This window comes from Cetorhinus maximus, chromosome 17 (assembly GCF_964194155.1).
Source record: "Cetorhinus maximus chromosome 17, sCetMax3.hap1.1, whole genome shotgun sequence".
Classification (NCBI taxonomy): domain Eukaryota; kingdom Metazoa; phylum Chordata; class Chondrichthyes; order Lamniformes; family Cetorhinidae; genus Cetorhinus; species Cetorhinus maximus.
The window spans coordinates 87695102-87719283 of NC_135895.1; the positions used below are offsets into that span (position 1 = coordinate 87695102).

The following is a 24182-nucleotide window of genomic DNA, read 5'->3' on the forward strand; positions in this document are numbered from 1 at the left end:
CCGGCCCCTTTCGCTTTCTCTTTGTTTCTTTTCCCTGAGTCCACAAACAGGCTTAACCAATCAAGCAAAGTGAGCATCAATTGTAAACAGACTCACATAATCAAACACAGAACAATTGAACACTACACTTCTCTTTTAGTTTTCTCTTATCATCCATTTTGGAAGTTCCCAGAAGGGCTTCCTATTGTAGTGTAAACCTTGCGGTTAAAGTGTGAACCAGGGTGTGAACCCTGCACACACCCCCTCCTAACCCCAGACTTTATGAGAAGAAGTTTAGCTCTATCAAATTTGGAATCCTCATCCATGTCTTTGTGACCTCTAGCCTGAGTATTGCAATGTTCTCCAGGCTGGCCTCGCACCCTCTAACCTCCATAAACTTAAGTTCATACAAAGCTCTGCTGCCTGTAATCTAACTCACGCCAGGTCACAGCCATCAAAGACCCCCATGATTGCTGACCTACATTGGCTCCCGGTTCAGCAATGGCTTAATTTTAAAATTTTCATCCTCATGTTCAAATCTATCCGCGGACTCACCCCCTCCTTGCCTCTGTATCATCCGCCAATCCTTCAACCTTCTGAAATCTCTGTGCATCTGAAATCTCTCTCGTGCATTCTTGACTTTCATCACTTCACCATTAGCAGAAATATCTTCAGCTGTCTAGGCCCTAGACTCTGGAATTCCCTCCCTAAACCTCTCTGCCTTTCTGCCCCTCTCTCCTCCTTTAAGTTGCTCCGTAAGACCTACACTCTTTGACCAAGCTTTTGACCATCTATCCGAATGTGGCATGGTAGGAAATCTTGTCTGATAATGCTCCTGTGAAGTGCCTTAGGTCTTTTTTTACTGTGTTAAAGGTACTATATAAATGCAAGCTGTTGTTGTTGGACCTAGTTTTAACATCCTTGGTGAACTCTTGGATACTGCGCTATCTCTTACTCAGAATTTGCTACTTAAGGGACCGAAATTCGAATTCTGATACAGGATTTAAAGGCTTGCAGCAACTTAAAGGTGTTGCACCATCAATTTTCTTTCTGCCAGTGCTGCTTCCACCTACTTATTTCAAGAAGGTAAGTAAGACTTTCACCAGGACAGGGAGCCCCAGGACTCATCCTCCCCACTTCATCCTGAACCCCATTCAACAAAAAAAAACAATGCCGTGATGCAAGGCAGCGGAGACCACATTGTTTGCGTCAGAGAGGCACAGGACCTATAGGTGAGGACCACATTACAGCTGCTTTACCAGGAGGGTGGTAGGGCATCATGTTGACTCAGTAATGCAAACATTTTAATGACCTTACCAGGCCAGATGAGGTAAGAGGTATCAGCAAAATGCACTGCGAGGAGAAGGCAGCCCATAATCTAACAGCACTGCGGGTGTACCTACACCACATGGACTACAGCAGTTCAAGATGGCAGCTCACCACCACCTTGTTAAGGGCAATTAGACTATGGGCAATAAATGCTGACCTAGCCAGCGATGGCCACATTCCGTGAGCAAATAAATTAAAATGAAAGTAACAGGATGAGAAAGGCCACAGGTAAGAGTCTCTGGCCTATGCCCTCTAACCCAAAATGGAGGTACAATCTTTGGAATCCTCAGAAGGTTGGGCCAGGGAATTTGAGATGGCAGAAAACACAGGGACAGCTGCCAGGAATATGAGTGCGCAAGTGTAGAAGGATAAAACCATAAAAAAAAAACAATTTGGATTTACAAATAGCAGCTTATGGTGATTGAGAAAAAGAGCAAGGATAAAGCTATGCTACTCTGTGTAGTTTTGGGCACTCCATTATAGGAAAGGCATTAAAGTCAAAATGAGAAAGAAAGACTTACATTTTTATAGCACCATTCATGACCACAGGACATCCCAAAGTACCTTACAGACAATTAAGTACTTTTGAAGTCTAGCCATATAGGAAACACAGCAGCCAGTTTTCCCGCAGCAAAGTCCTAGAAACAGATGTTAGTTGGAGGATAAATATTGACCAGGGCACCAGGAATAGCTCCCGTGCTCCTCTTTTCAACAGTGCCACCAGAATTTTTGCATCCACCAAGAGAGGAGAGATGGGGCTGCAGTTTAACATCTCATCCAAAAGACAGCACCTGTGACAGTACTGCACTGAAATGTCAGCCTTGGTTTTTATGTTCAAGTCCAGGGATGGTACTTGAACCCACAACTTACTCTCTTAGAGACAAGAGTGCTACCAACTGAGCACAACTGATGCATACAGTGAGCATGTGGTGCACAATGACCCAGGTGGAGTGATAGAGGGGTGAGAAACTGGAGCTATGAGAAGAGACTTGAGACACTGGAACTAAATCCCCTGGAGCAGAGAGGGCAAAGAGTGAACTATTAAACTTCTGTTTTAAGATCTTGAAGGGTTTTGATAGATCGAATAGGGAAAGACTATTTCCTTTGGTTGAGAAGTCAATGACCAGAGGTCGTCAATTTAAAATAGTGACAGAGAAAGAGTAGAAAGAGATGAAGCATAATGTCTTTACGCACAGAATTGCTGGAGCATGGAATGCTTTGCCACAGGGAGTGGTTGAAGCAGAAACCTTTTAAAAGAAAATTGAGTAAATATTTGAAGCAGAGAAAGATACAATGCTACGGGGAGAAAGCAGGGCAGTAGGATTAATTTGGATTACTCTAGCAATGAGTCAGCACATTCATCATGAGCTTGAATGGCTTCTTTCTATAACATAGATTCTATGTCTCTATGAAAAGGTTAAGGTTTATTTTGAGCATTTTGTTTTTGGAGTATTGCTTTTTAATATCTCATTGCTTTTCTTTTGGCTACCTGGTCACCTGTGCCCTACACTCAGTCACACGCTGTGGATGGTGCTCATCTCCTTATCTTAGTGCCCCGTTCTGCAGCTCTATACTCTCTGTAATTCCTTCAATTAAACACCACAGTATTATTTCATAACCAGACTATTAAACTTATAAATTTGAATTATACCTATTGTAAAATCATGCTATTTTAATTTTAATGATGTATGGTTTGTATCACCTCTAGATGCTGCTGTTCATGTTTCCCCTTTAGAATTGTACCCTTTACTTTATAATGCCTCTCCTCATTATTCGGACCAAAATTTATCACCTCACACTTCTCTGCCTTAGTTTTCATCGGCCACATCCATCCATTCCATCAGCCTGTCTATGCGCTCTTGAAGTGTATCATTATCTTCCTACAGTTCACAATACTTCCATGTTTTGTGTCATTTGCAACTTTTGAAATTGTCCCCTGAAGTCTAGGTCATGAATATATATCAAGAGAAGCAGTGGTCCTGGCACCAATTGTTGGAGACCCTGCTATGAACTTTTCTCCAGTCCAAAAAACAACCGTTCACCACTACTCTGTTTCCTGTCACTCAGCCAATTTTGTATCCATGCTGCTACTGTCTCTTTTATTCCTTCAGTTTCAACTTTGCTGGCAAGTCTATTATGTGGCACTTTATCAAACGCCTTTTGAAAGCCCATGTATGCTACAGCAACCACATTACTCTCATCAACCCTTTCTGTTACCTCATCAAGAAACTCAATCAAGTTAGTTAAATATGATTTGCCTTTACCAAGTCCATGATGGTTTTCTTTAATTAATCCACACTTGTCCAAGTGACTGTTAATTTCGTCCAAGATTATTGTTTCTAATAGCTTTCCCACCATGGAGGTTAAGTTTACTAGTCTGTCATTGCTGGATTTATCCTTACACCTTTTCTGAACAAGGATGTAACTTTTGCAATTCTCCAGTCCTCTGGTCTCACCCATGAGTCTAAGGATAATTGGAAGTTTATGGCCAATGCCACCGCCATTTCCTTCCTTATCTCTCTCAGTATCCTCAGATACATCATATCTGGTCAACTTTAAATATACAGCCAGCCTTTCTTGTACCTCCACTTTATCAATTTTTGGCCCATCCTGCGTCTCAACTACCTCCTCTTTCAATATGACTTAGGCAGCATCTTCTTCCTTGGTAAAGGCAAATGCAAAGTACTCATTTAGCACCTTGTCCATGTCTTCTGCCTTCATGCATAGATCTTCCTTTTTTGTCCCTAATCAGCCCTATTCTTCATCTCACTATCCTTTCACTATTTATAAGTCTATGGAAGACTTTTGGATTCACTTTTATGTTAACTGCCAGTCTCTTCTCACACTTTCTCTTTGCCTCTCTCATTTCCTTTTCACTTCCCTCTGAACTTTCTATATTATCAACCTGACATGTGTCATATGTAGCCTTTTTCTGCTTCATCTCACCGTCTATCTCTTTTGTCATTCAGTGAGCTCTGGTTTTGCTTGTCCTAATTCTTCCCTCGTGGGAATGTACTTTGACTGTACCCAAACTGTCTCCTCTTTAAAGGCAGCTGATTGTTCCGTTAAAATTTATCTGGGCCACATTTGTTTTTACGCACTGAAATTGGATCTCCAGCATTCAAGTATTTTACTCGAGATTGCTCCTTGTCCTTTTCCACACCTAACCTAAACCTTCTGATACTATGATCATTGTCCCATAAATGTTCCCCGATTGACACTTGATCCACTTGACACACCTCATTTCCCAGAACCAGATTCAGCAATGTCTCCTTCCTCATTGGGCAAGAAAAATACTGATAGAGAAAAACACTTCAAAAACTCTCCCCCCTCTCTGCCCTTTACACTATTACTGTCCCAGTTTATATTAGGACTATTAAAGCCCCCATTATCACTACTGTATAATTGGTTCATCTCATTGTAATTTCCCTACAAATTTTCTTACTTATATCCTTCCCAATATTTGGCGGTTTATAGAACATATCCAGCATTGTAATAGGAATAAAGGGGCAGGAGTAGGCCATCTGACCCCTTGAGCCTGCTCTCCCATTCAACTGGATCATGGCTGACCTTCTACCTCAATGCCATTTTCCTACACTATCCCCATGTCTCTTGATGTCTTTAATGTGTAGAAATTTATTGATTTCAGTCTCAGACATATTCAATGACTGAGCCTCCACAGCCCTCTGGGATAGAGAATTCCAAAGATTCACCATCTTCTGAGTGAAGAATCTCCTCCTCATCTTAACTTTAAATGGCATACCCCATATTCTGACACTGTGCCCCATTCTCCTAAACTTCACCACCCCCCCCCCTATCCAGCAATGTAAGAATATAATATAATATAAGGTAATGGTGCCTCAATATTTTTCTTAGCTCTATCCAAATAGATTCCGCTCTTGATCCCTCCAGGACATCCACTCTCTCCAGTACTGTAATATTCTTCTTAATGAAGACAGTCACCACTCCTCCTTTCTTTCCTTCACAATCTTTCCTGAACACCTTTTATCCAGGAATAATTAATAGCCAGTCCTATCCTTCTTTGAACCAGCCTCCATTATCACCACAACATTATACTCCTATGTGATTCTCTGCACTTGCAGATTGCCAACGTATTTATCAAATTGTCATGATACAAAACTTGAAACATTGTGCACTGTGAGGAGGATATTGTAGAACTTCAAAAGGACATAGACAAGTTGGTGGAGTGGGTGGCCAAGAGGCAGATGAAATTCAGTGCAGAGAAGTGTGAAGGGATTCGTTTAGATAGGAAGAACATGGAGAGACATATAAAATAAAGGGTACATTTCTAAAGTGGGTGCAGGAACAGAGGGACCTGGGTATATATGTACGTAAGTCATTGAAGGTGACAGGTTGGGAAAGTGGCTAATAAAGCATATAGTATCCTGAGCTTTATTAATAGGGGCATAGAGTACAAGAGTGAGGAGGTTATGCCGAACTTGTATAAGACACTGGTTTGGCCTCAACTGGAGCATTGCATTCAGTTCTGGGTGCCACACTTTAGGAAAAATATGAAGGCAGAAAAGATTCACGAGAACGGTTCCAGGAATGAGGAACTCCATTTACGTTGATAGATTGGAGAAGTTGTGACTGTTTTCCTTGGGGAAGAGGGAATTTGATTATCATGAAGAATGTGCAGGGCTACTGGCAGAAGGCAGGGGAATAGCACTAGGTTCATTGCTCATTCTGAGAGCCCATGCAGATATGACAGCCTGAAAGGCCGCCTTCTGTGTTGTAATAATTCTGTGATTCTATTTGTATGTATACATATATGCACACTAAGCCTAACCTTGACCTTAATGCATTCCCTTTTATTCTGACCCCACCAAAGACCTTACTATTTCTTACTGTAGCGCTATCTGTCCCTCCCAAAAATTTGTGCATCTTTATTTTTACATCCTGGTTCCCATCACCTGCCAAGTTAATTTAAATCCTCCCCAACAGCACAAGCAAACTGCCCTGTGAGGACATTGATCCCAGCTCTGTTGGGGTGCAGCCCTTTTGACTTGTATTGAGCCCACCACCCCCAGAACTAGTCCCAATGTCCCAGGAATCTAAAGCCCTCCCTCCTGTACCATTTCTCCAGCCAGGCTTACATCTGCGTTATCTTTCTACCTCTAGACGCTCAATGTGTACCCTCACTCTCAATGTGTTCCACCTCACTATCAACACCACACTATCAATGTTTCCTGTCTCACTATCAGTGCATTTCACCTCAATATCAGTGTGTCCTACCTCATTATCAGTGTGTCCTACCTCATTATCAGTGTGTCCTACTTCATTATCAGTGTGTCCTACCTCACTATCAGTGTGTCCTACCTCACTATCAGTGTGTCCTACCTCACTATCAGTGTGTCCTACCTCACTATCAGTGTGTCCTACCTCACTATCAACATGTTCCACTACACTATCAATGTTTCCTGTCTCACTATCAGTGCATTCCACCTCACTATCAGTGTGTTCCAGCTCAATATCAGTGTGTTCCACCTCACTATTAGCATCTTGTAACTGAATGTGTGTGTGCGTCTGGGTGTGTGTGTATGTGTGTGTGTGTGTTTGAGTGTTTGACTGTGTGTTTGTCTTAACTGTGTGTTTGTATGTCTACCTCTGAGTGTGTCTGTGCATACGAGTTTGAGCTTTAGGCTTTGTATGTGCTGGTTGCTGGCCAAAATACTGTCCCAGCAGATTTCCTCCACCACTGCACTCCCCAGTTACAAAGATCAAATGCTAAAGGCAAGACGTACTCACCTCCTTCGATCCTATCTAACAGGGCTGATCTTTGCTGACTTTTAACTCCATGCAGAACCTACCTGTTTGACATTGCAGTGATGAAGGTGTCCAGGTTGAAAGCAGGAGCAAGGGTCTCTCCCAAGCTTTGAAACCCACCCCTTCAAGAAGATTGCTGGAGCTGGTGTATTGCTATTGGCACTCACCTCTGGAGTTTAGACACCATATGTGCTATAATAACTGCTTTGCAATGTGAATCATGTGGATAAGGCTTTAAACTAAAAGGGGGAAGATGAGTCAGGTGAAGGGAAATTTAGAAGTCTAAAGAGAAAATGATTTGGGTAAAGAAAAGCAGAGAGGAAGGGACAGAAAGGTTAACACTAAATGTGCATCAACGAATAAGATCCATGCATAAAGAAATAAAATGAAATGCTCTTAATCTGAATGCCAAGCATTCTTAATAAAATAGATTAACTTATGACACAAATCGAGATAAATGGTTTAGATCTAAGTGCCCTTACAAAGACATGGTTACAAGGCGATTGAGTTTTGGAAATAATTATAGAACGGTTACAGCAAGAAGGAGACCATTCGGCCTGTCATGCTTGTGCTCTCTCTCTGAAGAAGCAGTTCACCTAGTGCCATTCCCCTGGCTTCTCCCCATAGCCCTGCACATTCTTCCTTTTCAGATTATAAGAAGGTAGGCAGAATGGAAAAGGAGGATGATGTAAGGACACTAATGGGAAAGAATCTTGGCTCAGAAGATCAGAAAGTAAAATCAGTTTGGGTGAAAATTAGGAGGTAACTAGGGCTGATGGGAGTAGTCTTATAGCCCCCCTACCCCGCCCCCCACAATAGTAGTTATAGTGATTATACTGTTGGACAGAACGTTAAGCAAATAAATAATTGGAGCTTGTAACAAAGGCAATTTATGAATGTGGGGGGTCTTTAATTTTCCGATAGAGTGGAACAATCAAATTGACAAAGGCTGTATGAAAGATGAGTTTGTGGAATGTTTTCACAATAGTTTCCTGAAACAATACATTGTGGAACTAATTAAGGATAAAACAAAAACAGAATTACCTGGAAAAACTCGGCAGGTCTGGTACCTGCTGAGTCTTTCCAGGTAATTCTGTTTTTGTTTTGGATTTCCAGCATCCGCAGTTTTTTGTTTTTAATTAAGGATAAAGCTATTTGAGATCTGGTATTGTGCAATGAGGCAGAGTTAATTAGTGATCTCATTGTAAAAGATCCTCTGCGTTCATAACACAATTGAATTCCATAATTTGAAGGCAATATTCCAGTCCAAAACAAAAATCTTAAACCCAATTTTAGGTGTGAGGAGAGAGATGGCTAAGATTTATTGGGTAAAAAGACTTAAATACATGGCTTTAAATAAACAATGGGAAACATTAAATAAATAATTCAAAACAATCAACTAAAATACATTCCATTAAAAAGCAAAAACTCAGCAAGGAAGAACCATCTGTGGCTTAATAGGGAAGTTCAGACTAGTATTGTATTAAAAGAAGAGGCTTGTAATTTTGCAAAGAATTGTAGTAAGGCTGAGGATTGGCGGTGTTTTAGAAACCAGCAAAAGGTGACCAAAAAGTTGATAAAAAGGGGGAAAAAAAGAATATGAAAGTAAACTAGCCAGGAATATAAAAACAGATTGTAAGAGTTTTCTAAGTATATAAAAAGGAGAGTAGCCATAATAAATGTTGAACCCTTAGAGGACAAAAGAGAGAGAAATTATCAAGGGGAATGAGGAAATGGTAGAGATGAAGACACAAGTTACATACCAGAAATAGAGGTTATCCAAGGGGTGAATGAGAGTGCCAAACTTAAGATAACTAATATCAGCAGGGGAATAATATTGGAGAAACTTAATGGACTAAAAGCCGACAATCACCAGGACCTGATAGCCTACACCCTAGAGGTAGCTGCAAAAAAGTTGATGCACTGGTTATGATTTTCCAAAACTCTCTAGATTCTAAAACAGTGCCAATGGATTAGAAGTTAACAAATATGAACAAAAGAAAGGGGGGAGAATAACAATTGGGAACTACAAGCCAGTTATCCTGTTATCATCATCAGGAAATTGTTGGAATCTCTTCTCAAGAAAGTCTTAACAATACACTCAGAAAAACAGTATGATCAGACAAAATCAGCATGGTTTTCTGAAAGGGAAATCATGATGAAGTGGAACCAGGTCATGTAGTATTCTTGGGGTTCCAAAAGGCATTTAATAAGGTGCCACTCAAAAGTTTAATACGCAAGATAGGAGCTCGTGAAGTTAGGGGTAATGTATTAGCATAATTGATTAATGGGTAGGGGGCACAGACTAAAGAAGAATGGGGAATTCTCAAGTTGACAGCTGTAACGAGTGCAGTGTAGCAATGATCAGTGTGTGGGCCTCAGGTACTTACAATCTATACTAGTGACGGAGATAAAAAGACAAAGCGTAATGTATCTAAGGGCGGAATCATCCCAGATTTGCACTAAGTGTGGTAGCGGGTGGGAGAAAGGACATTATACCCGCCGGCCTCAATGGCAGCTTTTCACGCCATATCTTCTGCTTCCCACCTCATTAATTATGCAGCCACAGGGAACACGCCATCTCGCTGGTGGGTTGCCATGCCATTACCACACCGTTTTCCTCACTCCGGTGCTATATCTAAACTGCAGCCGCACACATAGTTCTCAATGCTTGCAGCCCAGGACTGCTCCGGTGAAGTCATGGCCCTGAAAGCCAGGAAGAGTTCAGTGACCCGACACTGGAATGTCTTTTGGACGCCCTCCGTGATGTCCTCCTGCTCTGGCTGCAGGAGCTCCAGCAATCTCACCACTCCAGCTTGGGAGGAGGTGGCAGTGGTGGTCAGTGCCAATGCTGCACAGAAGAGGTTGGCCATCCAGTGGAGAAGGAGGATGAATGATTTTGTCCGTACCACCAGGTTAAGGCAACCATCTCATCACTCTAAGCTCTCACACCCACAAGCCCATCACACATTCACTGGCATCTCACTCACTGCCAGCTCAAGGCACATCACCAATCACTCTCTCACACACACTCTCACATCTCCATCTGGCCTCATCTCCTCTGGAGACTGCCCTCTCAGCCCGCAACATCTTGAGGCCACTTGCACAGATCAACATGTGCCCCCGCACACACCCTGGGATACCCCCATTTCCCAGTACACTGCAGTGCAGCCTCTTCCCTTGCCTGAGGCTCCTTTTTCCTTCCTCAAACAAGCCTTAGCCCTGCAGCCTTTGAAAAGCCACCCACCCGCCTTACGGCTGGTCTAGTAGGTAGAGACCTGCCCATGAGCCCCCCTAAAAGTGATGTGGTGCTGTCTGCGAAGCCTGGCGCTGATGACCGAGAGTGCTGCCCGAAGCAAGGTGGGCAAACAAACCTCTAAGCCCCGAGCGAAATGCAGCCTGCCAGGTGCACGTCGCTTTTGTACAATTGTGAAACTCGTTGGCATGCAATCACGCCAACGTGCCTGGATGATCCAGCGTGGGGGGATGATTCCAGCGGGCAGGGCTTATCATGATATGCAGATGTATGAAAACCAAGTTCCCGACGTCTAGTGGCGGTAAATGCGGCCTGCCATTGACGGGCAAAGCAGGTGATCGCGAACTGGTTTTATGACGGCGTGAAACTGATTTTTGGCCTTCCTACCTTATTATCCGCTCACACCCACCATGACACCCGACACCAACGGGCACAGGAATTTCCATCCTAAGTTTGCTGATGATACAAAGAAAAGCAGTAATGCAAGCTGTGAGGAGGACACAAAGAGGTTGTAAAGAGATATAGGGAGGTTAAACAAGTGGGTAATATGTGGCAGATGAAGTATAATGTGGAGAAATGTGAGGTCAATCACTTTATTAGTAAGGATATGAAAATAGAATATTTTTTAACGGTGTGTAACTTAAACGTTGATGCTCAGAGAAACTTTGGTTTACTTGTACAAGGAACATGGAAAGTTAACATGCAAGTGTAGCAAGCAATTAGGACAGCAAGTGGTATTTTAGCCTTTATTGAAAGGGTATTGGAGTACAAGAATAAGGAAGTGTTCCTACAACTGTGCAGGGCTCTGGTGACACATCCTGGAGAATGGTGCACAATTTTGATCTCCATGTCTGGGGGAGGATATACTTGAATTGGAGGTGGTTCAGCTAAGGTTCACTAGATTGGTTCCTGGGATGAGAGAGCTGTCCTATGATGAGAGGCTGAGTAAATTGGATCTATACTCTTTGGTGTTTAGAATAATGAGAGGTGATCTTATTGATTCATACATGACTCTGAAGGGGTTGTCAGGCACTGAGAAGTTGTTTCCCCTGATTGGGGAATCTAGAACATTGGGGCACAGTTTCAGAATAAGAGTCGATCAATTAGGACTGAGATGAGGAGAAACTTCTTCACTCAAAGTGTTGTGAATCTTTGGAATTCTGTACCCCCAGAGAGTTATGGATGCTCCATTGTTGTATATATTCAAGGCTGAGACAGAAAGATATCTGGCATCAGAGGGAATCAAGGGGAGCAGGCAGGGAAGTGAACTTGAAGCAGAAGATCAGCCATGAACTTATTGAATGACAGAGCAGTCTTGAGGGGCTGAATGATCTACTCCTGCTCCTATTTCTTACGTTCAGTAGCTTACAGCGACTTCCTACTTACTGAACTCTGAGGTGGGTTAGACATAGTCATTTTGGGGACGGGGTTTTTGTCTACTGATGAAATTTGTTGTCAGTCCTGGATAACAAGACAACCTCTATTCATTTCATCAGGTGTCGGCATCAAGTGGAGGTCAGACAAACCACCACTAGATTGGGATTGAAGCTTCATGTACCCTGTCCTGTTGAGTACTTCCAAGGCAGTTACAGCATTGAATGATGCAGGGTGAATCTGCCTCTCTGCTCCCCTAACAATGTACCTCATATCCCCAAAACAAAGAAGAGCACAGCTTACTATAACAGCCCAACATTTCCAATCCCAGCTCCAGCCACCCTCATCACCTCTTTCAGCAAGATTATTGATTTCATGCCATTTATACTGTGCACCAAGGGTTTTCTTTTGGCTGTGGACTACAAAATGGGTTGTTACACCAAGCTTATTTAATGCACAGCCTCTGCAGCTGTCACTGCAGCACTTTTACCTTTCCCAAATATTGTTTCAGTCTTGCTATCACGGCTTTTACATTTTCATTGACTCCCAGTCTTGCACTGCAGTACCTCCCACAACATTAAGTACCTGTATGTCTGACAGCATCTGCGGAGAGGAACACAGTTAACGTTTCAAGTCCGTATGACTCTTCATCAGAACTGATGAAGAGTCATACGGACTTGAAACGTTAACTGTGTTCCTCTCCGCAGATGCTGTCAGGCCTGCTGAGTTTTTCCAGCTATTTCTGTTTTTGTTTTTGTTTCAGATTTCCAGCATCCGCAGTATTTTGCTTTTATATTAAGTACCTGTATCCTACTCCTATATTATGTTGGGAAGCAGTTCTGACTCTTAGGTTCTGTATGGATGGGGAGTGGGTCCTAATCCCACACCCTGTAGGGGTCTGGATCCTACTGTAATATCGTGTGCAGATTTGACTCTTGGATCTTTCAGAGATGTGGTTCCTGGGCTACTATCCTCTAAGGACATGGTTCAACTCCGAAATAATACAGGGATATGGATCCCGCTTCTTTACTCTGTAGGGAGATATTATCTGTGTACGGATCCTAGTCCTGTTCCATTGCATTCTGATTTCTCTGAGCTTTACTGCAAAGCTCAGTATAAGTACACTTCAAGTCAATATTCCTAAGATGTGTGTGTTCATGGGCACACAGCAGCCCACAAGGTACTGAGCCGACCTTGAACTGTGATGAATAACTTGTCAGAATTTAAAGAGATTGCACACTGAAAAAAAAGGCCACTCACAACATGCACATTTTAACATTACTTCATATTGAAGAAAGTAACCTTAAACAAACAATCCACTTCCAAAACTTTATTTGTCAGAAAAGGGAGTGGAGCAAGAGGACTGGTGGACATCTAATGCTATTCCTATCTTTAAAAAGAGATTAAACAACTCCATGGAACCATCGATCAATTAACTTAATATGGGTGTTAGGAATCATAATGGAATCTTTACTCAAAGATGTTGTAGAAAAATACCTAGCCTAGTTTCCAAAGGGAAGGCCATGCATTATCAACTGGATTGAATTCTTTCAGGAATATTAGCAGAATGAGTAGACAAGAATAATACAATAATTAATATATTTGGAACTTCAAAAGGCTATCTGTAAGATTCTGCATGGTAAACTTTTGACTAAGGTCAGGACATGTGGAGTCAGGCTCCAAGCAGCAGAATGGGTAGCAAGCTGGCTATAAAATAGAAGGTAGAGAGTAGAGTTTAAAGATAGCTACTCATCCTGCACAAGGTAGAAAATGGTGGTCCACAGGGATTGTTGCTTGGACTATGTTGTTCACCATTTATATAAAAGATTTGGGCTCAGGAAACAGAAAAACAAGACCAAATTGGGGTGTTAGTTCATACTGTGGAAGCTGTAACAAAATACAAGACAAGATTGATAAACATGCAAAACGGGCATATAATCGACAAATGATTTTCAATTAAGGCAAGTCTGACAGAGGCATGAGGGGCCAAATGGCCTTCTTTTGTGCTTTGCCTCACCACCACCTCTCTCAAACTCTCCATTATTTCCAAATTGCTGCACTGCCTGTCCATGATCTACTACTGGATAAACAGAGATTTCTTCCAACTAAAACTATTGTTTTTGATCCCCACAGCTAAGTCCATCCCCTATCCATTGACTCCATCAGTCTCCCTGACAACTGCCTGAGCCTGAACCAAACAATTCTCCACCACGGTCTACCACAAGCCTACCTTCACCGGTCAATATACGCTTTGGGATTCTTACAATTGGCCTTATTGGCAACCTTGTAAATAGGGCCCAAGCCATTTTTTCACCATGCAAGCTTGATGCTGAAATAGGGTGCATCAAAGACACCCTGCAGAATAGCAGCTACCGTGATCAGATCTGTTCACGCTGAATATCGCACAAACTCATGAATGGGCCTAAAGCCGGAACTTTTGGCCCTGAATCCTGAAAAGTGCCCAATCTATCTCAGATTACCCTGGAAGGGCAAGGTATCTGAAAAATTTGAGCAACAGGTGAAGCTAGCTGTTTCACGCTGCTACTATGCAGTAGCAACACGCGTGGTATTCGCCACTAACAGGAAGCCAAAAAGATATTCTGTCTACCTCACAAATGAGTAATGTGGTATATGGATTTCAGTGCCAGTGTGATGCTAGGTATGTAGGCCGTATGTCCCAAAGGCTGGCAGATCGTATCAAACAGCGTGTCCCTTCCACTATTCGCAACTGGCGGGGTACAGACCGTACCCAACCAGCCCGTGCTTGCAAAACTCAAAACACAGTGTCCAACATTAGATATGATTCTGCGATTGTACAACATTTGCTAAATAATCCTCAGTATGTTAAAAATTACACTGGCAACCAATTTAAGATTGTCAGTTGGGCTCACAGTGTGAAGCATTTGCGTGTACTGGAAGCTACATATATTAATACACGGTGCCCTGTTCTTTGCAGACAGAAAGAATATGTACACACATTGCGCCTGTTTCAGCTAAACAAAATGTGATAGCCATTTGCTGGTTCATTCCTCAGGGCAATGCTTTGACCAATCAGAGTCAAGCTGCCTGGTTTAAATTTCAAACAATGCTTGGCAGTTAACTATCAGTCGCCGTTAACTGGGGTGCATTCTCCATGGCAACACCTCTCCCAATCAGGGTCCACTTGCCAACCAATCATCATTCTCTTCTCATACAGTATTAAGTTGTTGCTCCCCGTGACATTAGTATTCTTGCAATTGTCCTGATGAGTGCAAGAAGAAAAGCTTTGACAAAATGTCTTTTTTCAGCAACACTCAGGTTCTGTACGACGAGGTGACTATTTGATATATATTAATAACCTAGATTTTGGTGTACAGTGAACAATTTCAAAATTTGCTGATAATACAAAGCTTGGAAGTATTGTAAACTATGAGGAGGACAGTGTAGAACTTCAAAAGGACATAGACAAGTTGGTGGAATGGAAGATAGGTGGCAGATGAAGTTCAATGTAGAGAAATGTGAGATGATACTTCTTGGTGGGAAAAACATGAGCGACAGTATAAAATACAGAGTACTACACTAATGGGGGTGCAGGAGTAGAGGGACCTGGGTGTACATGTGCAGAATTTATTAAAGGTGGCAGGACAGCTTGAGAGAGCAGCTAATAAAGTGTTATGTCTGTCACCGATGCTATTCACTGAGCAAGCCAAATCCCAGAGGGAAACTTGTCTTACTGATCATAGCCCTTTTTTTGTGTATTTTGAAAATGAGGGGGAAACTACTGATCCTAGAAGCATAGAATCCTAGTAACACTTTTAGGATTTTAAATGTAAAAGATTTATTAACAGGAAGAAAAAGAATACCTTAAGCACACCAGATTAAAATTACACAGTTAAAAAAAGTCTTAAAAACATTCCCCAAAAAAAGACCCACTTGATCAGAACACACAAGTAAACTACTTGGCAACAGCTCCCTTACAGATTTTTAATCGTAAAAATCCAGTAATATTACCCTGGGCAAAAACTACTGTTACTTTAGTAAAGTATACCACATGACTTCTCACTTCCTTCCACTCTGCTGTAGAGACTCAAGAAGGTCCAGAAACAGACTGCTTTTTGAAAACAAGGTTTTTTTCTGGCTTGAAACTGGATGGTTGCTTCAAATTCACAACTTTTCTCAGCACAGAGCTAGTCTCAGGACATCTTCGCCACACAGCCAACACAACTCACCCCAACAATTCCAAAATATAAAAATCTTTCATGTTTTCCTATTACCTCCACTTTCGGGTCAAATAAAATTTAATAACCTTCCCCTGTTTACTTATGAAACCTTTGTAAGTTGTGAAAGCCCCTTGTCACTTCTAAACTACCCTTTGAAATTTATCAGCTGGAAAGTCAAGTCCTTACCTCTCCCCTAATGCAAATTTCCAAACCCAATCTATTTACTCGTACATTTAACTTCACCATAGTGCTTCATTACAAATGCATGCATCTAACACCTTTACCTTTCATCCCTCAGTTCCCACAGACAAGTTGTCTTTACTAACCTTCCCCCAGTTTAATTAATCATGAACACACACACACACACACCTGCCTTTACAGAATACCACCATGTTCCTAGGACAGAACTTTTAGCTCGTCAGCCGGACTCATGCCCAACCCAACCAAGCATGAAATGATGCATGATATTTCAGTCGGTGGGCGCACGCCAGAGTCGGCAGCGTGCCCACTGACAACTAAAAGGCCTATTAAGGCTATTAAAAAAGTAATTGAAGTAAATTTTTTTCTGCCTATCCAACGTTACGGTTGGCGGGCAGGCGAAAAGGCCAAGCGGCCTTTGCAATTTTTAGGAAACCTCATCCACGGGCGGGATGAGGTTTCCAACAACAAATAAAAATAAATTTAAAATGTTAACATTTTATTCATAACATGTCCCCGCTCATACGACAGAGTCACATGAGGGGACATGTTTTATAACAATTTTAAAATCTTTATTTTTAATGTTTAAAACTCTTCATCTCCGCTCTGTGCCTCAGGGAGCTTTTCCAGTGCGCACCCACGTGCATGCGCGAAGTTCGTGCTCACCCTCTTCCCCACCCCCACACACACAGGCAGCTCTGAGCGCTGCTGTGCACAACTCACGCTGGGCGGCCTATAATTGGGCCAATCGTGGGCTGGGCGCCCCCACCAAGCTCGCCCGACGAGGGAAAAGTACCCCCCCACCCCCCCCAAAGTATTTTTTTTAAATCCACCTTCACAAATGCATACAGTATCCTAGGCTTTAGGGACATAGAGTACAAAAGCAAGGAGGTGATGGAATGCATGTGTTGTCTTGTGAGGAAAGGTTAGACAGACTGGGCTTGTTTCCACTGGAGTTTAGAAGAATGAGGGGTGATTTGATTGAAGTATATAAGATCCTGAATGGTCTTGACAAGATGGACATGGAAAGGATATTTCCTCTTGTGGGTGAGTCCAGAACTAGGGGGCATTGTTTTAAAATTAGGGGTCGCCCTTTTAGGACAGAGATGAGGAGAATTATTTTTCTTTCAGAGGGCTGTGCCACTTTGGAATTCTCTGCCTTAGAAGGCGGTAAAGGCGGGGTCATTGAATATTTTTAAGGCAGAGGTATATAGATTCTTGTTAGGTAAGGGAATCAAAGGTATTCAGGGGTAGATGGGAATGTGGAAATTGAAACACAAGAAGATCAGCCATGATCTTACTGAATGGCAGAGCAGGCTCGAGGGGCTGACTGGTCTATCCCTGTCCCTATTTCTTATGTTGTTATGTATAAGACACTAGTTAGACCTCAGCTGGAATACTGTGTACAGTTCTGGGCATTGCAGTTTAAGAAGGATGTGAAGGCATTGGAGAGAATGCAGAAGAAGTTTACAAGAATGATTTCAGGGATGAGAAACTTCAGTTATGAAGATAGATTGGAGAAGTTGGGACTCTTTTCCTTGGAGAAAAGAAGGCCGAAAGGGGATTTTGATATAAGTACTCAAAATTAGGAGGGGCCTGGACAGAGTAGATAGGGGGATACTGTTCCTATTGGCAGAAGGATCGAGAACCAGAGGGCACAGATTTAAAGTAATTGTAAAAGAAGCAAAAGTGATATGAGAAAAATCTTTTTCACACAGTGAGTGATTAGGGTCTGTAATGCATTGCCTAAGAGCATGGTGGAGGCAGGTTCAATCGAGGCATTCAAGAAGGAATTAGATGATTATTTGGGGAGAAGGCAGGAGAATGGCAAAAGGTGAAATGCTCATTCGGAGAACTGGTGCAGACAGGATGGGCTGAATGGCCTCCTGCGCTGTAACGATTCTGTGATTCTGCGAAATCACAGACGCCTTGGATTTTATGCAATGCTGCAACCTCAGCCCTATGTTTCTCAGATACTAAACAGCCTGTATCCAGTAAGATCATCAGTGAATGCGAAGAGCACATCAGTGCTGAACTTCATCCTTATTTTCAACTGAATGTCCCAGAAACAACCTGGCCATTTCCTGCACTGCTGATTAATAAGATGGGCTGTGATGCACTTTGGAAATTCATCAATGAACCCTGGAACAGAGCTAAACCCATTTCATTTTGGGGATTGAAGAGTATGAGGGGGATTTGTGCGAGGTCTGCTTCAGCCTGAATATATGTTGTGTGTGTGTGTGTGTGTGTGTGTCCTCACAGGGATTAAGTTGCAAAGTTTTCCCTCCCTTCTTCCAGATGCAAACTCTTCCTGGGTAATGGTTCCACAGTTACCTGGCACCCTCAGCTGACCAATCACACGCAAAAGCCTAAACATTGGTATTAGCTATTTCCTTGGTCAATCACCCTATCAGACACCTTAATGTGGGCAGAAATCCCTGAGGAGATTGGGAATTTTGCAACCCTCCACTAAACTGAAAGTTATCATTGGGAGAACCTCCGAGCAAATTACCAGCGTGTCAATGTCACAGCCAATCCCGATGCTGTTTTTGCCTGATATCAGTGCACATGCGCTTTAAGCGGAGGTTACAGTGTAACAACCTGGAGTGAGGAATCTTGGCCAGTTTTTCTTTCCCTGCCCCAGGACACTGAGGCCAGCTGCCACAGTCTGGCTGAGTGATATCCTGGTCAGTGTGGCTCAGGGAGAGTGAGTCAGTGGAGGAACCCTGCCCTCTACAGAATCAAGTGATGTCTAAAAAGTCAAGGAAAGGCTGTGGGAACAGGCACAGAAGTGCGAGACCCAATATTCCTGGAGCAAAATGTCTCTCTGCATGTGTGCGTGGGGGCACATGTGTGCATATGCACACATGTGTGATTTGTATTACATTGTATATGATGTAGCTATTTGTGATCATCCTTAGGTTTACCAGTCAATCATCTCCCATGGGTGGTGAGAGTACCTGAGCCAAACTTAACCACTGTTTATTTTGTGCTTTCAGCCAGCCTGGCTGTTGAGTGTAGATTTGTACCACAGTAATCCAAGTACTTTTCTCTGTTAATTGTCTCCACCTTCCTTCCCTCTCTTCCTGATTTGACGCCTGAGAGTGTTTGGATCTCTGGTTAAGAGACAGCTTCGGCTACCAGAACCAAGCCATAAGGAACACAGGAACAGGAGGAGGTCGTTCAGCCCCTCCAGCCTATTCTGCCAATAAATTAGATCCACAACTTAATTCAATCTACATACCTTGGTTCTTGTCTAACAAAAGTCTATTTGTCTCAATTTTGAAATTTTTAATTGACTCCCAGCATCTACCTCTTTTTAGGCATCCCATCATTCATGTGTGACTCTATATACTGAGTGCAATGTCATCGGTTTGTGTGTTGGGGCAACAGTGGGCTGGCCCATTCCCCCCTCAGCATCTTCACACATCCACAGGAAAGGATTTCTGGATAAAGGATTTTCCCTGGTGAACCTTTCCCCTGGCTGAAGATAACATAAGCAAATCCTTCCGATTGACCTCCGTGAACTCAGCTCAGACCAGATATTGAGTCTCAGATCTTCCTCATCACAATACTGCTCTTGATTGGTTAAAATTTACATCCTCATATCTGAATCCTTCAGTGACCTCAATCTTCCTGATCTTTTTTAATCCATCTCTAGCCCTCAGTTTTCGGAGAGCTCTGGTATCCCCAATTTCTGTTCTTCCACTGTGGGAGTTCATGCTTTCAGCTGTCACATCCCTAAATGCTGGAATTCTCTTCCTAAGGCTCTCCACCTTTCTCTCTTCCTTTAAGGCATTCCTTAAAACCCATCTGTTTGACCAAGCTTTAATATCTCTTTATGGAACTTAGTGTCAAGTTTTGCCTAGTAAGGCTCCAATGAAATACATCAGGGTGTTTAACTACTAGAAAGGTGCTATAAACTGAAAGTTGTTTTTATTAAAGTGAAGGAGTCTTTGGGGAGAAGCAATCAAATGTCTTAATTTCCACCTTAATAAGATGGTTGTTTTGGTTTTGTTTTTCTCTGAAGGGCTATGACGTATTGGCTCAACCGTGTTCAGTCTTTCCTGTACTGCACTGACAATGGCCTGGCTGGAGTATTTTCAGAGGAGACCCGGAGCTGCACTTGCCCCTACGACCAGGTGACCTGCCAGAAGGCCATTCCCTGCTTGGTCGGCGAGGGGACTTCCTGTGTGATGTGCGCGACTGACAACCGCACGCGCTGCGGGGCCTGCAACGTGGGCTACATGCTGGGCCAAGGGGTCTGCCGGCCAGAGGTCGCTGACCCCACTGAGCAGTACATTGGCTTTGAGACTGAGCAGGACCTGCGGGACATGGAGATCAGGTATCTGCTGCAGAAACGTGACAGCAAGATCATCGTGCCGGCCATCTTCATCAGCAACGACGTGCGCCTCAACAGTTGGTTTGACCCCTCCTGGAGGAAGCGCATGCTGCTTACTCTGAAGAGCAACAAGTACAAGACCAACTTTGTTCATATGATCTTAGGCATGACAATACAAATCTGTTTGACTAAAAACAGTACTTTGGAGCCAGTGCTGGCTATCTACGTGAATCCTTTTGGAGGTAGTCACTCTGAGAGCTGGTTCATGCCAGTAAACGAGGACAGCTACCCAGACTGGGAGAGGACTAAAGTGGATGTGCCTCTACAGTGTTACAACTGGACCCTGATGCTGGGCAACAAATGGAAGACGTTTTTTGAAACGGTCCACATCTACTTGAGGAGCCGCATCAAGTCAAGCAGCAATGATAGCCTGTACTATGAGCCGCTGGAGTTTATTGACCCCTCCAGAAACCTGGGCTACATGAAGATCAGCCACGCCCAGGTGTTTGGTTACAGCATGCACTTTGACCCAGACGCCATTCGGGACCTGATCCTGCAGCTGGACTACCCGTACACCCAGGGGTCGCAGGACTCCGCCCTGCTGCAGCTGCTGGAGATACGGGACCGCGTGAACCGGCTCTCTCCCTATGGTCACCAGCGCCTGGACCTTTTCACCTGCCTGCTCCGCCATCGGTTGAAGTTGTCCACCAGTGAGGTGGTCAGAATTCAAGCTTCCCTTCAGGCCTTCAACGGCAAAATCATCAACTCGATCGAAAATGAAACCACCAAGTTATGCAGTTAACCATACTCAACGTTCCCAGCACAACACAAGAGCCTACCAGAGTTGATAATGGGGATTTTTGTTTTTGGTGTTCTTTTGTGTGAAATTTGTTTGATTTAACTCTGGATTTCCCCCTTCAACAAGCACCTGTCTTTATCCTGTACATCAGTGTTGGGGAAGCACCGAATCGCAGGAGCAAACAGATGAGCAGAAGCCCTTTCCCTAACAGACTTCTTCAACCCGAGCTTGAATATTCAACCAATATCATCATCTTATATTATTCCCAGGACTCTGATGACACAAGCAAAATATTATATCAGGCTTCCTCCTGATGGGGAACAATGAACATTTATTGAACACTAGCCGGGATGGGGAGTTATGCATTGTGCCTGTTTTTTTTTTAACAATGGAGTGTTTAGAAATGGCACCCTGCCCATATTAATCTTCCTGATCCATGTTTCTGTAGCAAACACCGGAACAGAAACAAAATGGTGTGATCTGTTACATTTTCTTTATCATTGTATAATTATTTTAATAATTGGTGTTGAGGGACTAATATTTTTCAATGGCATTGTTTTTACTGTATATGCAAGTCCAGCGTGCTGTGGTGGCTCAAGTCAAATTTCCTATTTCTAGCTGAGACCGGTCGTGATGCAAAGTGCTCTGGAGTCGAACACAAAGGCGCCTTTTTTGTGTCTTCATTTGGACAGGGGTGGAGTCCTGAGGCGTGTGGAGCTGTTGACTGGCCCAAGCATTTGTCATCCAGGCAATCACAGATCATTTTGGAGAAACACTACATACTAACTATTCGCTACCTTACTGTTGGCTTAAGGTTATGAATGTGGAAGTATGGTCAATACAATAACTGGTTAAATGCTTAAGGTGAATCTTACAGATGTTGAAGAAAGGTTAAATATGACAAAATTATGGCTAATTTAGAAAGTCAATGGAATGCAAATGGTCATGGTTCAAAATCTGGGAGAGATGCATTGTTATAAACAGCATCAAATACCCATAGAATCATACAGCTCAGAGGCCATTCTGCCCATCTTGCCTGTGCCAGCTCTTTGAAAGAACTATCCAATTAGTTCCACTCCCCTGCTCTTTCCCCATAGCCCTGCATCTTTTTTTTTCTTTTTCAAGCACATAACAAATTCCTTTTCAGGCTGTGTATTCCAGATCAAAGCAACTCAATGCATTAAAAAAAAAATCCCCACCTACTCATGATTCTTTTTTAAAAAGACTTTTTTCATTCAGTAATGGCTTTCAACACTTCATGAAAGGCAAATTTCAGCAGGGCAAAAGACCTTTAGGTGTTTTTTTTCCCTTATTTTTGTGAAGGCTGGATTGGAGGTAAAATGGAAAGCTGGGATGTTACCTTGCCTGTGTTATGATCTGATGTTCAAATGGGCCAACTTGGAGATAAGGTTTCTTTTTCTAAATAACAGAAATGGGACACACACACACACACACACTCAGACCCCCAATTGATACTCGTTGTCAAAGAGCTCTGGAGAGACCTGACAAAATGTATTTGAATCAAAATGAGAAATCAAACAGGTTCTTTATCTTTTTGTTGTAGCTATGTTGTGTTTTCTCTGATCCAAAGAGTAAACTTTACTACTTGATTAAAGAGTAAGTGGGATTTTTATTTTGTTGTTGCTGTTGTTGTGTGGCATTGGGGACGGTCTGTTTTCAGTCAGTCAAATCCATCGGCAAATCGAGGACATTCCTGAACTTGAATAGAGGGTGGTGATAGATTGGAAAAGCAGGAGCAGCTTGGAGCCACAGAACAGTGGCAGAACAGAAGGACTGAAATGATATTGGATGAGTCGTGGGTGAATGATAGTGTGACAGTGCAGCAATGTTTAATGGCGGCCCGTAACCCAGGGCGGGTGGAAAGGTTCAGTGACAGATTGCTTGGTGAAGCCAATCCAAGAATGGTTGCTTTAAAGGGGCAATGTCTTCATACAAACATGAATCACAACAAAATGGATGATAACATGAACTTGTCCTACCAGTTCAGTTTGCAGGCTGTACTCAGTCTCCCTCCTGAATGTGGACATTGCCCCTTTAACCTGAAATAAACTTTATTTCAATCTCAGTGAAATGGCACCTATTATGATCCAGATCAGGATTATGCATGTGGTAATGAATAGCAAATGGTCTATCGCTCTGCAGTTCTGTGTTAATTAGATGATTTTGATGTACAATGCTGTCACACTATGTCACTACATTTTACAATGTGCACTCTCTCTGATGTCAGGGCCCTAAATCTCCAAAACACTCCTTTGAAAGCAAGGACTTTTCAAGGATTTGTGGAACTTGGAATATGGAAATCTCCTTAAAGGGAAAGCCACTTTTATTCAAGGTGAAAAATTATTTGTATCTTTGTTTAAGGGTAGAAATGTTCTCGATTGTCAGGTGGCTGTTTAAAGGTGCAGTACGCTGTTTAATGGTGCAGTATGCTGTTTAAATTCGCGGTACGCTGCCATTTTGTATATTTCTAATGACAGATTCTGGCTCCATTGTAAATTAATGACAGTGTACAGAAACTCATCTGTATTTGTTTTATTGCTGGTATTATCTAGGGTTTGGGCATTTAATTTTTGATTATTAAATCTGGATGAAAAGTCCACATTTGGAACCCTGGGCAATGTGTTGTGTATTCGTGTCTCCTTGTGTTTTGACGTGAGCGTTGTGCTTATTGATGGCTCCTCCAAAGGAAGGGTCACTACCAGTAGGATCTGCATAAAGTATCACATTGTATAGTATACTCCATCCTGAGAGTACACAGTATAGTATATCTATATTGTGTAATATATGATGTATATAGAACCATGAAACTGAACAAGACAAAGGGAGGTCACTTAGCCCATTGTGACTATGCCAGCTCTTTACAATGCAGCACTAATCCCACTGTCTTGCTGTCTTCCC

At 42.7% G+C, this 24182-nt stretch overlaps 1 protein-coding gene across 3 annotated transcripts in view; it reads left to right on the plus strand.

The window, feature by feature from the left end:
• brinp2 (bone morphogenetic protein/retinoic acid inducible neural-specific 2) overlaps positions 1-23897 on the plus strand; it is a 194011-nt gene extending 170114 nt beyond the window's left edge. For all 3 annotated transcript variants that reach the window (XM_078561556.1, XM_078561555.1, XM_078561557.1), the window contains exon 8: positions 20153-23897. In XM_078561556.1, coding sequence (XP_078417682.1) covers positions 20153-21266 — 1114 coding nt within the window. In that variant the 3' untranslated portion in view covers positions 21267-23897. The remainder of the gene's footprint in view (positions 1-20152) is intronic.
• The last annotated feature ends 285 nt before the right edge of the window (positions 23898-24182 follow it).